This window comes from Elephas maximus, chromosome 21, assembly GCF_024166365.1.
Source record: "Elephas maximus indicus isolate mEleMax1 chromosome 21, mEleMax1 primary haplotype, whole genome shotgun sequence".
Taxonomy (NCBI): Eukaryota; Metazoa; Chordata; class Mammalia; order Proboscidea; family Elephantidae; genus Elephas; species Elephas maximus.
This window is the reverse complement of record NC_064839.1, coordinates 59,040,061-59,057,580: the sequence shown is the minus strand read 5'-3', so window position 1 is coordinate 59,057,580 and position 17,520 is coordinate 59,040,061. Positions and strand designations below refer to the sequence as shown.

Here is a 17,520-nt window from a genome sequence, read left to right as displayed (position 1 = left end):
GTATATAGATGGATTTTTTTTCTCCATTCTGGCATTTTCTGTGTTTTTATTGGTGCATTTAGTTCATTTACATTCAGCGTAATTATTGATAAGTATGGGTTCAGTGCTATCATTTCGATATCTTTTTTTGTGTGTGTTGACAGTTTCTTTGTGCCACTTAATTTTCTGTGCTGTTGTTTTTCTTTATATATTTTCTTTTCCTCTTTTTCATTATTGTTGATTTAAAGCAATCTTTTATTTCTTTATATCATCTTGACTTCCTCTCCACATGAAAGATCTATGACTACATTTTTTTAGTCCCTCTACTTTTTTTGTTTTAATGTTGTCATCTTTTACCTAATGACATCTCTGTTTCCCTATTTTGAGTGTTTTAGCTTTGATTTATTTTTGCAATTTCTGGGTTATATCTGGTTGCTCTGTCTTGTGTTCTAGTTTTGTGTTGATATCTCATGTTATCGGCTTTCTAATCAGAGTACTCCCTTTAGCGTTACTTGTAATTTTGGTTCGATTTTTGCAAATTCCCTAAACATCTGTTTACCTTTAAATGTCCTAATTTCACCATCATATTTGAGAGACAGTTTTCCTGGATATATAATTCTTGGCTGGGATTTTTTTTTTTTTTCCTTCAAAGCTTTATATATGTCATCCTATTGCCTTCTTGCCTGTATGGTTTCTGCTGAGTAGTCCCAGCTTAGTCTTATTGACTCTCCTTTGTAGGTGGCTTTTCATTTACCCCTAGCTGCTCTTAAAATTCTCTCATCTTTGGTTTTGGCAAGTTTTATTGTAATATATCTTGGTGACTCTCTTTGGGGACCCACCTTGTGTGGGGTTTGATGAGCCTCTTGGATAGATATATTCCCATCTTTCATGATATCAGCAAAGTTTTATGCCAACAAATCTTCAACAATTCTCTCTGTATTTTCTGTTGTCCCTCTGCCCCCTCACATTCTGGTACTCCAGCCACTGGTATTTTATTCCCCTTGATAGAGTTCCACATAATTCTTAGGGTTTCTTAATTTTTAAAAAAGTTATTTTACCTGATTTTTCCTCAAATATATTGGGGTCAAGTGCTTTATCTTCAGTCTCACTAAATCTGACTTCCATTGCCTCAATTCTGCTCCTATGCCTTTCTGTTGAGCTGTCTAATCCTGAAATTTTATTGCTAATATTCTGGATTTCTGTTTGCTGTCTCCTGTTGATTCTTGCAGCTTATTAAATTTGTCATTATGCTCTTCTCTAATCTTCTTTAGTTCCTGTGTTGCTTTGTCTGTGTGCTACTTGGCTTGTTCTGTGTTTTGCCTGATCCCCTTCCTGATCTCTCAACAAGTTCTGTATATTAATCTTTTGTATTCTTCTTCCAGTAACTTCGGGAAGTTCTCTTCATCAAGAAGATCTCTTGATTCTTTGTTTTGGGAGCTTGCTGAAGCCATCATTGTCTGAATCTTTATGTGATTTGATGTTGACTGTTTTCTCCGAGTCATTAATTAGTTATAGTATTCATTTGTTTTATGTTTGCTTACTGTGTCCTAGCTTCTTGTTTTGATATGCTCTAATAGGCTGCTCAAGTGAGCTAGTTTGATTATTGGCTTCTTTGGAGCTCTAATTTTTTATCACCAGGTGGTTAGAGTTGTTACTAGGTATGTGAACCCAGGAGTCCATTCAGTTTTCTTATATGGATTCAGCTCAGGTGTTCAGGTAGCCAGTCACCATGTGTGTGGTGCAGGCCCTCACCTACAGGCCTAGACGAGCAGGGGTGATTGATGTAGGCATAGGTATCTGGCTGCAGTAGGGGGTCACATGCTGAAAAATGCAGGAGGCTGACAGGCTCGTTTGAGTGTCTGGGAGAAAGCTTGTCCTGTTCCCAAGAGTGGGTAGGTGGGTGGGTTTTGCAGCCAGATTATGGGCATCCAATACTGTTGGCTGTAAGGACTGGGAGGCAGCATTTATTCTTGGATCCCTCTCGCTGGTGGCTAGGTGTAGTGGGTGGAGCCACTAGTCATAAGCCTCCTTATGCGGGTAGGTGAGGACCCTGCTTAATAGGTAGAGCAGTGTCAAATGTCATGAACTTGCCTCTCCACCATATAGCTGAAAGAGTTGCAGTTAGACTTCATGTATATACCCTATTGTACTATGCTAATGAGAGCCTATGCTGTTGAAATGTGCCCACACAGGTCTATGCAGGGGTGAAAGGCATTCAAAGTCCGTGGTCCCCTTGTGCCTGCACCTAGGCAAAGGAGCTGTGCCTGACCTGAGTTCCTAAATTAAAGGAGCTGGCAGATTATTTTTTCCTCTTTGTTAATTTTTTTCCCTCTCCAAGGGCGGTATGAATTGGAATTGACTCAATGGCAATGGGTTTTTCCAAGGGCAGGAGAATGCCTCAGGGCAAGTGCTGGGTTTTACTTCTGGACCCAGCCGTCTGGGACCCAGTGCAGAGCCAGAAGGGAGCACATAAGTGGGAGAGAGGTTTTTCCCAAAGAGATATTTTTTGATCCGTGCTGTAAGTTAAATGCACATACTTATCTTTTGCAGATTGTGGGCCCCTTCTCACTGGTTCTGGATGGTTGAGCAGACTCTCCATCATTCGGTCTCTCCCAAAGTGGAAAATGCATTCCAAATGCTACTGCTGGCCTCACCATGCTAGCACCAGTGGAATCGGCCTGTGGGGTGCAAGTTCCCACTGTGTTGGGTCTGGCAACTCCTCACTACTTCTGAACTGTTTCTTCCTCCCCCTTCCACTCAGTCCAATTCCTCAAGTTTGCATTTGATGTTCAGGGCTCCTAACTTGTCATATACAATTGATTCACTTTTTTTTTTCTTTTTTTTCTGGGTCTTGTTGTAAAAGGGACCACAGGAAGCATTTGACTACTCCACTCTTTTGGCCCGTCCCCCTTTCCATTTCATTTTTTATGATTTCCAATTTTCCTAGATTCATACTTTGTACACTCCACTTTCCTATTTTTAATGGATGTTCGCAGCTGTTTCTTCTCATTTTGAGTGGTACCACAACAGGAAATGAAGGTCCCAAAAGCTTGACTCCATCCATGGCAAAGCTTCCATTATCACTGCAATACATCTGCCACCACAGTGGGGCAGACTGACAGACACATGGTGAATATAGTTGAAATTAATATATAGTTTGAATTAATTCAGTTGATTTTGTCTGCTGTTTCTTCTCTTAAATTAAATGTTTAACCATAGCATTTATATCTCCTTATTGACTTATTATTTATTTCCACTTTTATGATTTTTTAGTGCATATTTTTTTATCCTAGGGTTTACAATATGTGCTTTAAATTAACCTGATTCTGATTTCACATAATGTTATACCCCCACATATGGAACGTTAAGATATTTTAGCGTTCTTTCCAATTCTTCCATCCCCACCCTTTGTCCTTTTACTTTGTTTCACTTGCTTTTACATATCTTATAGACATACACTACATTTATTATTTTCACAGTAAGAGTCAGTTATAAATTAAACCAAAACCTGTTGTCATCGAGCCTATTCTGAATCATAACAACCCTATAGGATAAAGTAGAACTGCCCCATAGAGTTTCCAAGGAACAGCTGGTAGATTTGAACTGCCAACCTTTTGGTTAGCAGCCGTAGCTTGCTGTAGCTATTAACCATGGCACCACAAGGGCTCTAGTTATAAACTAGATCAATAAAAATGAGAAAAAAGTTCAATTTCTCCTTTATTTTATTCCTTATTCCTGAAGAATTCCTTTTTAATTTTCTGACAGATGCACTTGCTGACCATATATTTTCTCACAGTTTGCTTCTAAGAGAAAGTCTTTCACTTTTAACAGATGTTTACACAGGGTAGAGAACTAGGGGTTGACTTTTTTTTTCCCTACAAAAATTTAAAGATATCGTAACATTGTTTTTGTCATTCCCTGTATTTGATGAGAAGAGTGCTATAATTATATTTTCTGTTCATCCCTGACTGAGTTCACCCCTGACTGAGTTCATCCCTGACTGAGAAATGCATCCTCATTAACACACACACACATATAAACCTACTCCTGAACATGATTACATCCACAGGTACAAGGGTCAAGTGTTCAACATGTATTTTTGAGGAACATTATTTTCTCAAAGTGCCTGAGAATATGACAACCCCTGCACACCCACGCTACTTCAGGATTCCCAGTCTCCAGATTTAGTTCCCTCCCCAATCACATAGAGGCTCCAGGTGCCCAGGGGAATGGAGAAAGTAGGTGTGAGCCCAGAGTGCCTTTAAGTATAACATCCAGATGTCTTACTATATTCTCTCTGTCCTATGTGGCCATCAAGACCAGGACTGTATACTTAATTTAAGGAATGGTAAATAAATAAATTATGAATCTATTGCATAGCATGTTGTCCTTGCCTCATGGGCACATGGACATGTGCACACACACACACACACACTCAGGCTCCTCTATTGAACTGAGACTCCTTGTTCACGTGATGTTAGCATGATCTTTTTGCGATATTGCACTTTAATATATGCCTTAGTTAACAGAAATATCATAAATGGGTGGCTTTACCGAACATAAATTTCTTCTCTCCTGGTTTAGGAGGCTAAAAGTCCAAATTCAGGGCACCAACTCTAGGGGAAGGGTTTCTGCCTCTGTTGGCTCTGGAGGAAGGCGCTTGTCTTCTTTCAATAAGTCTGGGCCTGACATCGTTTGGAGATATCCAGGTGTCTTGGCATCAATCTTCCCCAGGTTCAAGGAAGTTCTTAGCACAGGGACCCAGTGTCCAGAGGGCACACTCCAATTCCAGCTCTTCTTTCTTGGTGGTACTGAGGCCCCTTGGTCCTTGCCAGCTCCTTCTTTTATTTGTCGTAAGATAAAAGGTGATACAGGCCTCACCCCAGGGAAACTCCTCTTACATCTGATTAGGACAGTGACCTGAGCAAGGATGTAGCATCTCATCCTTATCCTGCCTCTTTAACATAACAAACATAATCTAATCCTCATTAACATAGCTCATTCCTGCCTCACAGAGGTCAGGGTTTACAGCACATCACAAAATAGAGAATAATTACACCTGATCACAAAATGGAGGACTACCACACAATAATGGGAATCATGACCTAGCCAAGTTGACACATATTTTGGGTGGAAAAAATTCAACCCATGACAACATCCAAACCTGGAACCTCATTTCTGGACAGAAAAAAAACACGTCAGATGAGTTTGTTCCTTAGCAAATAGTGTCCTGTCTTGTCCTTGATGTGAACTTAAATATTATTTGTGTCATGCAAGAACTTATGAACTTGTAACATTCTTCATATCCATCCTATGAAAACCACCTGGATTAAATATTTCCACATGTATAGTAAACCTTAAACCAAAGCTATCTCCTTAAGTATGTTTTAAACTAAGCAATAAAAAAAAGCAATATTTTGTCTTAATTAGTAAATAATGTCTGCCTCTATCACTGTGTCATTTAAAGAATTATCTATATGTGATCAAATAGGCAACAATGGGAAAGATTAGAGAAAAAGCTTTGGGGGTAATGATTTTACTTCAATGGTAGAGGAATAATTTGGAAAAGGGTGGTTAGAAAGATTGCACAATTTAAAGAATGTAACGAACGCCACAGAAATGTATAAGCAGGATTTGTTGAATAGTTGTATATTTTGGTGTGTATATTTTCAACAAAAATAATGCATTATTTTAAGAGAATGCATGGAGTTAAATTACAGAAGGAATGAACATTGTGTAACTTTTCATAAGTGGTGAATAGCTTGGGGCTGTCCTTGTCCATATGTAGGATTGAGGGTATGGACTAATTGAACTCTGGTAATGAGTGCTCCAACTCTTAATGTTGCAGAGATGGGTGAGTGTTTTAACTGCTCTGAACATAGCTTTAGCTTTCCCATCTGCATGTAGAACACTTAATACAACGCAAATTTTACTAAATTGTTGACAACTTTAAATAAGGTAACAATGGAATCTGCTTAACATGGTTTCATGCATCGAGAAAAGCCCCATAGACGTGTGCTGTCCTGATTGTTTCCACAGACACTCCTCCCACCATCTGTCCAGGGCACTTGTCTATACAGGTGAACCACTCTACATATAGCATTCACATCATATAACCCTCTACAGGGAGTGAGACATGCAAATAGGACCCTACCCTCTTCTTATAAAAACCTTCACCGAACCTGTTCCTGCAGCTCTAGGAGAGGAGCCCAAGTCACAGTTGCTGTGCTGTTCCCAAGAATCTGTGAGAGCAGTCACCACATCATGAAGTTTAAACTGATCTGGGCATTCCTTCTCATCCTTTTGCAAGGTGAATATTAGAGATATAAGGGACTGATGCATGTTGATTATGCTAGTATGTAGAGACTGTGGGTTTCCTGAGCCTAATGACTGTGCCCATTTTTTTTTTTGGCAGATGTCCATTGTGAGGTGCAGCTGGTGGAGTCTGGAGGAGACCTGAGAAAACCTGGGGGTTCTCTGAAGCTCTCCTGTGTAGCCTCTGGTTTTACCTTCAGCAATTACGGCATGAACTGGATCCGTCAGTATCCTGGGAAGGGGCTGGAATGGGTGGCACTTATATGGCATGATGGAAGTAAAAAATACTACGCAGGCTCCGTGAAGGGCCGGTTCACCATCTCCAGAGATAATTCCAAGAACACACTGTATTTGCAAATGGACAGCCTGAGATCAGAGGACACAGCCATGTATTACTGTGCAGTGGCACAGTGAAGGGAAGTCATTGGGAGCCCTGACAAAAATCTCCCTCCAGCAGACAGGAGAGATCTGGGCTCTAGGGGGTGTTCAGTGCCCACCGAGTAGTACAGGAAACTTCTTGAGAGCAGGTGCTGAAAAAAAGGGAAGGGTTCCTCTCAGAAGCTGTGATTTCCCCTGTTCAGTTGGCGTGTCCTCAGAGGCTCACATGCACAATGATTGTAGGAATCTTTTTGATCTGAATGTCAGAACTTTTATTTTCATGGAGTCATCTTGTGTGTCTTTCCTCATCTGCCCCAGGGTGAGTTTCACAGTAATGTTTCTTGAGGAGACCTCTATTTGTTATTCAAGTTACAAGGTAGTGCCATTAGTTTCAAAGTTTAGAAAAACTTAATATCTTAAGCTATTCTGCTGGTGGTCCTCAAATCTACCCTGCACTCTCAGATGGGTTCTCATCTTTTCACCCAGGTGAGTGCCCCCCAGTACTCCTCATGTAATACATTTCACTTGTGATGATACGTGTCAAGTTGTACATGTCGATGAGTGTTCTTAAGTTGCCAAAGATATTTTGCCCCCAAGGGACACGTGGTAGTTCCAGTAGATGTTTTTGGTTTCCACAGTGGGGAAGTGGTGTACATTTCCAAAGCATGACAATTCTTTCTTGACTTAAGCATATTTGTTCAAATTGCATGGAAACCTTCCTTCAACCCTCAGCAGATGCACACATGCTCACACATACTTGACACACAGAAACCAACATCCATTCATACCACCCAGTGGAGGACACCCAGGCCTCCTAATGTGCACCATTGAGCTCAGAGTCCTGTTTTACTCTAATTAGGCCAAGGGGTGGAGATGTCTTCTGCCAAGTTCATTTTCTATTCCCTGTTCTGCCATCAGCTCCTGCTCCTGGGAGTGATTATCATCAGGGCTGTCCTTGTATCTATCTTTCCTAGGGCTTTGAGCCCACTGAAAATGGTAACTCTCATGAACTGTGATCTAGTGTGACCCTCACACATGCCCGGATTGGCTCAGCATTGTCTGCATTGGCTGGGAAAGGCTTAATGGTATGTTTCTGAGCCTTCATGGCTAAGCCTGGTTCTTTCACATGGTGGCATCTGCAGGCCCCCAGGCTCTAAGAGAACAAACAATCCCAGCATGCATGCACTGTCCATGTCTCCTTCTGTATCATGTTTGCTTTTGTCCTGTTTTCCAAAGCATATCACACACCCAAGTCCATATTTAGTGTGGGGCAGGAGCATTGCTCATTCTGTGAACAGGAGAAGGAAGGACATATTGTGGTATAGTTGTAAGAATCAACCAGTGTGTGTGTGTGTGTGTGTGTGTGTTTTGTGTGTGCTATTGGAATAGTAGACGTGAGGGGCCTTTTACTCATATGGCTTTATACATGTAGGCATTATCTGATGTGACTTCAACCTCAGATTATCTAGAGGAGAATAGAGACTTCCTGATGTTCCCAAGGGCTTCTGGATTCCTCGAGAGAGGACCCTCTGTGTCAATGTAGCTGGAAGTTCCAAGGAAGGGGGTCTTGTATGTGTTAACACCTGGTCTTTGATCAGCCTGTAGAGTTTACTAGGTTACAAAGAGCAATTCACTACTTAAGGATATTATATTAAATGCATCAGGTGTCATTGAAGGATCAGTTGGAAGCCAAAATCACAGCCATTTAATATTGGGCCAGAATCACTGTCAGAGAAAGGCAGGGTGAGCCCAGACCCAGCCACCCTGCAGGGAGTAGAAGTGGAATTCAGGGGTGCTTAGGTCCCACTATTTCAGAGGGCCAGCCCCAGGATCAAGGGCAGAGAAGGACTGGGGAGAGGTTTCCTCTGAGCACTTGGGTTTCCCATAAAAAAAAAATAAAAAATCTAAAATAGTATTTGAGCAGGCCTGCCGATGTGTTTGTAAACATTCTATTCCATCCAGAGTGTTTACCCAACTCAATAACATAATGACCACCACATTTTAAAAGGTGATTTTCTAGTACTTGTAGATATCTTATGGAGCCCTGGCTTCATAGTTGTTAAGTGCTTGGCTGCTAACTCTAAGTTCGGTGTTTCAAACCTACCACACACTTCTTAGGAGAAAGATGTGGCAGTGTTACTCCGTAAAAATTTCAGCCTTGGAAATCCTACAGGGCAGTTGTACTCTGTCTCACAGTGTCACTATGGGTCAGAGCCAACTCCATAGCCATGGGTTATAGGTATCTTAATAGTGAGGAGCAGAAAACAGGATGTTGTCATTAATTGAGTGGATCCAGAATTTTGGAAGATACTCTGATCCCAGGATCAAGACATTTAGATGTCAAGCCTAGGTGATGTTGCCTGGGATGGTCGTGTGAGATGAAGGGGGTGGGTAAGAGTTGGTGGCAAGTGTGTGGATCCAAACTGATCAGAAATCAGTAAAGTTAGGGAACAACGGATCTGAACTGATAATACATAAATTATGTGTAGTCTGGGAATGAGACACAAAGCTACTGAAGACAGATTCCTGGGAAAGGTTTTGAAAGATGTGAGTTTAACAACAGCCCCACACAATTCCTGTGATCAGTAGGATCAGAAACACAGCCCTCATTCACTCTTCAGAAGGCTGGTCTGAGAAGCAAGAGCCTTTTTACTGAACAGTCGTGGAGCTCGGGAAACCCAGACAGGGGCTTGAGGAAATTGTCTCCGAAAGAAGAGAAGATTAGACAGCTGCCCATGGATCCTGCAGGACACTCATGTGCAATAACAACAGGCCTTGTCTCAGAGTTACCCATGGCATATGCTTGGTTCCTAAGGGACCATGTTGATGTCCATATACCTGGTAAGCATCATAAGCACTCGATGGGCCCCAGAAAAGGTCCAGGTGGTCTGTGCACCAAGGAAAGTGGGGTCACAAGAAGGAGCATCCCTGAGGGTGCTGCATCCCTCAGCGGGAAGATCTCTGTCTGCACAGTGTTTGGAAACATACAGAGAACACATTTATTAGCAAAGATTAGGACTTGTACTCTTATGATTGCGTTACTACATCGTCCCTGTATTTTTTATATTCTTCTCTCAGGCTGGGCCATGTCTTGAGCTATGAAATATTCTGTCTCTTGAATATTCAAATGATATAAGGTCTATTGAGTTAACTATGGATGTGACTGCTGCCCCAGAGCATCACCAAATAACCACATCCCTCACCATTTTTTTTTTTTTTTTACCATTAGAAGCCTGTGAGAGCACAATCCCCTCACCATGGACTGGAGCTGGAGAATTCTCTTCTCGGTGGCAGTAGCTGCAATAAGTGGACCCCCAGTCTCAGACTGTGGAGGGAGCTATGGTCATTCACAGCATATTTTATCCACTCCTGTCTTGTTTCCATAGGTGGTCACTACCAGGTCTGTCTGGTGCAGCCTGTGGGTGAGATGAGGAAGCTGGTTCATCAGGGAAGGTCTCCTGCAGGGCTTCTGGCTACATCTGCATCAGCTACTATAAACAGTTGATTTGACAGGCCCTTGGACAACGTTTTGAGTGGATGAGACAAACTAACCCTGAAATTGCTCTGCCTCCGCCTCTTCCTGAGGGGCCATGACTTGCCACCTGGCAACAGAGATACCAGCTCCCTGCCGCCTGGTTTCTGCCCCCCCTCAGAGGGTGGTTTATCCAGATACATTTTTTTTTTCTGTTTCTTCTCTCTCTCTGCCCCCCTTCCTTTTCTCCTACTCATCCAGCCTTATTTTTTGATGGTTTTCCTTTTATAAACTTTCTATTTAAAGTAATATTATAGTAACAGAACAATTGCAAATAAAATACAGAGGGTGATCATATACTCTCTCCTGGTTTTCCCTATCGTTAACATCTTACATAACCATGGTGCATTTGTAATAATTAAGGAACTGATGGAAACGCTGGTGGAGTAGTGGTTAAGTGCTATGGCTGCTATCCAAGAGGTTGGCAGTTCGAATCCACCAGGTGCTCCTTGGAAACTCTATGGTGCAACTCTACTCTGTCCTATAGGGTTACTATAAGTTGGAATCATCTCGATGTCAGTGGAGTGGAAGGAACTAACATTTATATTTACCAAACTGCTGACTTTGTTAGATTTTCACCGGTTTTCACCAAATGCCCTTGGTTGTTTTTGCTCCAAGATTCAAATTAAGACATGACATTGGATTTATCTAACACATTTTCTGTGTCTCTTCTTGTCAGTGACACTCTGTACTCTGCGTTTTTTCAGTGAACTGGTCTATAAACAGCAATTAGGTAGATTAATAGTGCTATTCAGGTCAGTTACATCCACCATTATTTTCTTCCTACTTGTTCCATTATTGGAGAGTGAAATATTTAGGTCTCCAACTACAATTGAGGATTGGTCTATGTCTCTTTTGAAAAAATAGGTTCTATTAATAGGTATTTTTGTCATTTGGAAAATTGGCACCTTTATTATGATGAAACATACCCTTTTATCTCCAAAAGTCTTTTTTTTTTTTTGAAGTCTGCTTTGTGTGAAATTAATATAACTTCTGAAACTTTGCTTTTATGGTTTATATTTATTTGTCTTTTATTTTTAGCCTATCTATATATTTATATGTAAAGCCTTTCCTTGTTTTGGGTCTTGGGGCTTGATTTTTACCCAATACGACAACTATTCTTCTGTAAGTGATGTTTTTAGAACATTCCCATTTAAAGTTAATAATGATATAGTTGAAATTAATTGTACCATCTTGCTAGTTGTTTTCTATTTGCTGAAATTTTTCTTTATTCTTTTCAATTTATTTATTTCTGCTGTTCCTTCTCTTAATTTAAGTATAGCATTGATTTCTCCTCTTTTTATGTATAATTAGTTTCCTTTGTTATGAATTTTTAGTGGTTGCACTAGTATTTACAATATGTGTTTTAAATTAACCTGATTCTACCTTCAGATAATATTATAACCCTGCATATAGAATGTGAGGATGTTTTAACAATTTTTCCAATTCCTCCCACCCCATCTTTTGTCTCTTTTGCTTAGTTCCATTCACTTTTATATACCCTATAAACATACACTACTTGTTTATTATTACTTTAAGAGTCTGTTATAAATTAGAGCAATTAAAATGAGAAAAAAATTCAATTTCTCCTTTTTTTTATTCCTTATTCCTGAAGAACTTGATTTCCAAACAGATATGTATGCTGATCATGGTTTTTCTCAATTTCTGGTACTAAGAGCAAGTTTTTCACTGGCTCTAGGATTAAGGGTGGACTTTTTTCCCCCCTCTTTTTCAAAAATTTAAAGATATTATCCCCTTGTCTTTGTGATCCCCTGTATTTGATAAGAAGAGTGGCATAATTCCTTTTTCTGTTGCTCTCTAAGAAATGCTTCCTTCATTCATTTTGTTTGTCTTCAATATTTTTCCTTTGTCTTTGACTTTCAGTTGTTATGTATTACATACCTCTGCATGTGTGTGTCTGTGTGTGTGAATATATGAATATTTATCCATCTTGACAACCTCTGAGATTTTTAGAACAGAGGCTTGGTGATTGTAGCTAATTTTGGAAAAGTTTTGGCCATTATTTCTTCAAATATTTTTCCTCCCCGGTCCTCTTCTTCTTTAGGATACCACTTAGACATATATTGCAGCATTTCATATTGTCCCAAACCTCTTAGATGTTCTGTTCTGTTTTCCTCACTCTTTTTTTTCTCTTTGCAATTAGTCTCGGTAATTTCCATCAATGAATTTAAAGTTCACACATTCTTTTGGCCCCTGTGTTGAGTCTGTAGATCAGCTTATTGAAGGCATTCTTCATTTCTGTTACATATTGCTGTTTATCAAAATTTCTTGCATTTTGATTTGCTCGTTCCTTGTACTGTTCATCATCTCCTGAAGTTCTTATCAGATCCTGCAATCAATTTACCATTTCATGAAGAACTTTTAACAAATTAATAATAGTTATTTAAAATCCCCTGTTTAATTTGATAAATTAAATATTGGTCTTCACATGGTGTCTCTCATACACTCTGTGTGTCTCTGTGTCTGTTCTGGTCTTTGTAAAACTCAGACGTGATTAGGGTTAGGATGTACCCTACTCTGTTAAAAAAAAAAAAATTTTTTTTTTTTTATGACCCCATTAACACACACATGGATACACTCACAGAAACACACACACATAATTTCAGATCATGGTTACATCCAGAGGTACAAGGGTCAGTAATTCAAAATGTATTTTTGGGAACATAATTCAATCGATATCACATTATTGTCTCAAATTGCTCAAGATAATAAAAATCCCTCCTCACCCAAGCTACCTCAGGATTCCTGGTCCCAGATTTAGTTCTCTCCCCAACCATGAGGAGGTTCCAGGTGCCCAGGAAAATGGAGGAAGGCAGACAAAATCCTGGCATGGTGTTAAGTACAGTGTACAAGTGTCTCACTTTGTTCTCTCTGTCCTATGTGGCTGTCAAGACCACAGCCATGTGTGTACTTAGTCGAAGATATTGTAAATAAATAAATAATGACTCTATTGCATAGCATGTTATCCATGCCTCACACACATGCACACACACACACACACACACTCACACAAACATACACACAGGCTCCTCTATTGAACTGAAGCACCTTACCCATGTGATGTTAGCATTGTCTTTTTGCATTAATGCACTTTAGTGTCTGTCTTAGTTATCTAGTGTTCCTATAATGATAAATGGGTGACTTTAACAAATAAATTTATCCTTTCCCGGTTTAGGAAGCTACAGGTCCAAATTTAGGGCGTCAGCTCTAGAGGTAGGCTTTCTATCTCTGTTGGCTGGAGGGGAACTCCCTTGTCTCTTTTCAACATCTTTGGGCCCTGCATCTCTTGGAGATCTCCATGTGTCTAGGCATTAATTTTAACCTGATTCTATTAGTTTCTCAGCTCAGAAACCTTAGTTCAAAGGGCACACTCCACTTCCAGCTCTTCTTTCTTGGTGGTACTGAGGCCCTTCAATTCTTGTCAGCTTCTCTCTCATTTTATCTCTTGTAAGATTAAAGGTGATATAGGCCACACTCCAGGTAACCCCCTCTTACATCTGATCAGAGCTGTTACCTCAGTAAAGGTGTTGCATCCCACCCTAATCCTGCTTCATTAACATAACAATCATAATCTAATTCTCATTAACATAGCCCAATTAACACATAGAAGTCAGGATTTACAGCACATTACAAAAGCGAGGATAATGACTTCAGATCAGAAAATGGAGGACAGCCACACAATACTGGGAGTCATGCCCTAGCCAAGTTGACACATATTTTTGGGAGATACAATTCAATCCATGACAGTATCCAAACCTGGAATCACATGTCTGGACAGTAAAAACCACTTCAGATGACTTTGTTCCTTAGCAAATAGTGTCCTATCATATCCTTGATGTGAACTTAAATATTGTTTGTTTCATGCAAGAACATATTAACTTGTGACATTCTTCATATCCACTGTATGAAAACCACCTGGCTTAAGTACATTCAACTTTTGTGGTAAACCTTCAACCTGAACTATCTCCTTAAATATTTTTAAACCAACCAATTGTTTAACTTAATTTGTAAAGGATGTCTGCCTTGAGCAGGGTGCTATTTGTGGTAAAATTTACAAAAACTAGAAAGATTAGCTAAAAACTTAAGAGGGTAGTGATTTTATATTAATGGTAGAGGAATAATTTGGAAAAGAATTGTGAGAATGGTTGCACAATTTGAATAATGTTATAAATGGCACTGGATCTTACAGGTAGAAATTGTTGAATAGATATACGTATTGCTGTGTGTATTTTCAGGAAAAAAATACATTATTTTAAGAAAATGTGTGAAGCAAATTTATAGAAGGAATGAATGTTGGTAATATTATGTAAGTGGTGAATACCTTGGAATTGGTCTTGTGCATGCATGCTACTGGGGGTATGGACTGATTGAACTCCAGTCCTGACTTTTCCTACGCTTAATGTTGCAGAGAAGTGTGAGTGTTTTAACTTCTCTGGGCATAGCTTTATTTTTCCCATCCGTATGTACAGGACATAGTATAATGCAAACTTTACTAAATGGTTGAGAACATTAAATAAGGTAATAATGGAACCTGCTTACCACAGCTTCACACATAAAAAAAACCCAATAGATGTGTGCTGTCTATGTTTCCACACATACTCCTCCCACCGCCTGTCCAGGGCATTTGACTATCCAGGGAAACTGATCTGTGTATGGTATTCCCACCATCTAACCCTTTACGGGGAAGGGAATATGCAAATAGGGCCCCATCCTCTTCTCATAAAAACCCTCACAGAACCTTCCCTGCAGCCCTGGGAGAGGAGCCCCAGTCACAGTTGCTGTGCTGTTTCCAATTATCTGTGAGCCCAGTGGCCACACCATGAAGTTTAAACCGATCTGGGGATTCCTTCTCATCGTTTTGCAAGGTAATTGTTAGAGATATAAGGGAGTGATGCGTGTTGATTGTGCAAGTGTGTGGAGTGAGTTTCCTGAACCCAATGCTTGTGTCCTTTGTGAGATGCAGCTGATGCAGTCTGGTGGAGACTGTAGAAAACCTGGGGGTTCTCTGACACTCTCCTCTGTAGCCTCTGGTTTTACTCTCAGCAGTCATGACATGCACTGGGTCTGCCAATATCCTGGAAAGGGACTGGAATGGCCGCATTTGCATGGCCTGATGGAAGTAACAAATACTACGCAGACTCTGTGAAGGGCTGGTTCACCATCTCCAGAGATAATTCCAAGAACACACTGTATCTGCAAATGGACAGCCTGAGAACAGAGGACAGAGCCATGTATTACTGTGCAAGTGAAACAGTGAAAGGAAGTCATTGGGAGCCCAGACACAAACCTCCTTGCAGGAGACAAGAGAGTCTGGGCTGTATGACGTGCTCAGTGCCCACTGAGTAGTGCAGGGAACTTCTTGGGAGCAAGTGTGGAGGAAGGGAGGTATTGTTCCTCTCAGAAGCTGTGGTTTCCCCATTAGATCAGCGTCTCCTCAGGGACTGACATGCGTAATGATTCTAGAAATCTTTCCTGATCTGAACATCAGAACTTTTATTTTCATGGAGTCACCTTGTTTGCCTTTCCCCATCTGCCCCAGGGTCAGTTTCACAGTACTGTCTCTTTAGGAGACTGATGTTTGCAATTCAAGTTACTATATATAGTGCCAAGTTTAGGAAAACTTATTATCTTAAACTCTTCTCCTTTGATCCTCAAATCTGCACTGCACCCTCAGGGGATCCTTATCTTTTCACGCTGGCAAGTGCCCCTGTCAGCCTCATTTACTTAATACATTTTACTTGTGATGATCCAGGTCATGTACATTTTTTATACAAAAGAAAAAAAATTTATTTTTTTATTTTATTTTTTTTATACAAGTGCTCATAAATTAACACAGATATTTTGCCCTCAGGGAACACTTGGCAGTTTCTGGAGACATATTTTGTTGTCACAAAGTGGGGAGGGGTGTTCTGGAGTGAAGTGGGTAGAATACAGCCCTGCTGCCAGACATCCTACAATGCATAGAAAAGCCCCTAAAACTATGAATTACCTGACTTAAAATGTCAGTAGTGCTAAATTGAGGAATTCTGGTATAAACCTTAAAACTAGTCAACACTCAGAGAAGTGTTCACCCACAGAAAGTGAATTAGCAGTAAATTTTTTTTTTTTTTTTATATTACACCTAAATAAACCTGGAACAAAACACACCAATCTCTGGTCTTCTGTGCACTCCGAGGACACCGGATGTCCACACATCACTGGTATGTTACTGGTCATATAGACCAGGGGTGACCTGAGTGTGCATCTACGAGTGGATGTGGTGCCCAAGGCAGAGATGGGGCACTTGTGAGAGTGGTCGGGGTCTACTGTGACTATGGGAACTAGAAAGAACCTCTTTCTGTAGTCATCATTGAGTTTTCTGAAGACAAGGCTGGGCTGTGGCTAGACTCTGACCCCCACACTGCATTGAGGGGATTCAGAGTCTTGGCTTAACAATGACTCATAGTCTCAGAGGAGAAGTTGCTATTTTGACCCCCTGTATGAGGCTTCATGAGGCCTATGCCTATGTAGCCACCTAAACAATGTATTTGTAACTGCATCAGTGCACACATTCCTATAGGCAGTAGCTGAAATCAGGATGAGGAAATGTTCCAGGTTTTAGTCTACTTTTTAAATTAATCAACTTATTTATTTTATTCACAGCCATCCAATGCTGTTCTTGTTTCATTACATTTCCAAATACATTTGAAATCAGTTCAGTAATTCCAAAAGTATATGTTAAAAATCTGTGTGGTATTGCGTTGAGTTTTTGAGTCAATTCAGATAAGCTACAGTTTAAACATTGCTTTCCCATCAATGAACATGTTATATGTCTTAGTTCTTAGTGCTAATATAGCAGAAATACAGAGCCCTGGTGGTGAAGTGGTTAACAGCTCAGGCTGCTAACCAAAAGGTTAGCAGGTCAAATCCACCAGCTGCTTCTTAGAAACCATGTGGCACAGTTCTACTCTGTCTTATAGGGTCGCTATGAGTCTGACTCCACTTGACAGCACACAACAACAGCAGAAATACTGCAAGTGGAAGATTTTCAAGAACAGAAGTTTATTTTCTCACAGTTTAGGAGACCAAAAATCCAAAATTAGGTTCCCGTCTCTAGGGGAAGTTTCTTTTTTGGTTCTGGGAAAAAGCCATGTCTCAGTCCCAAACTCCATAATTCCTTAGTGTCTTGGAATCTCCACTTGGCAGCTATCCTCTCACCCCCATTTATGCTTGCTTCTCTCTGTGCCAAATATGCTCTTTTGATATTTCAAAAGTGATTAAGATTTACAAAACCTGGGCGTTCCCTGAGACTTTCT

The 17,520-nt window shown here is 40.3% G+C and overlaps 1 gene segment (V, D, J or C); it reads left to right on the top strand.

The window, feature by feature from the left end:
- Positions 1-6,184: 6,184 nt before the first annotated feature.
- Positions 6,185-6,708, top strand: LOC126064610 (immunoglobulin heavy variable 3-33-like). The segment is given in 2 exon segments: positions 6,185-6,289; positions 6,395-6,708. Coding segments are annotated over 2 exon segments (360 nt in total).
- Positions 6,709-17,520: the final 10,812 nt, after the last annotated feature.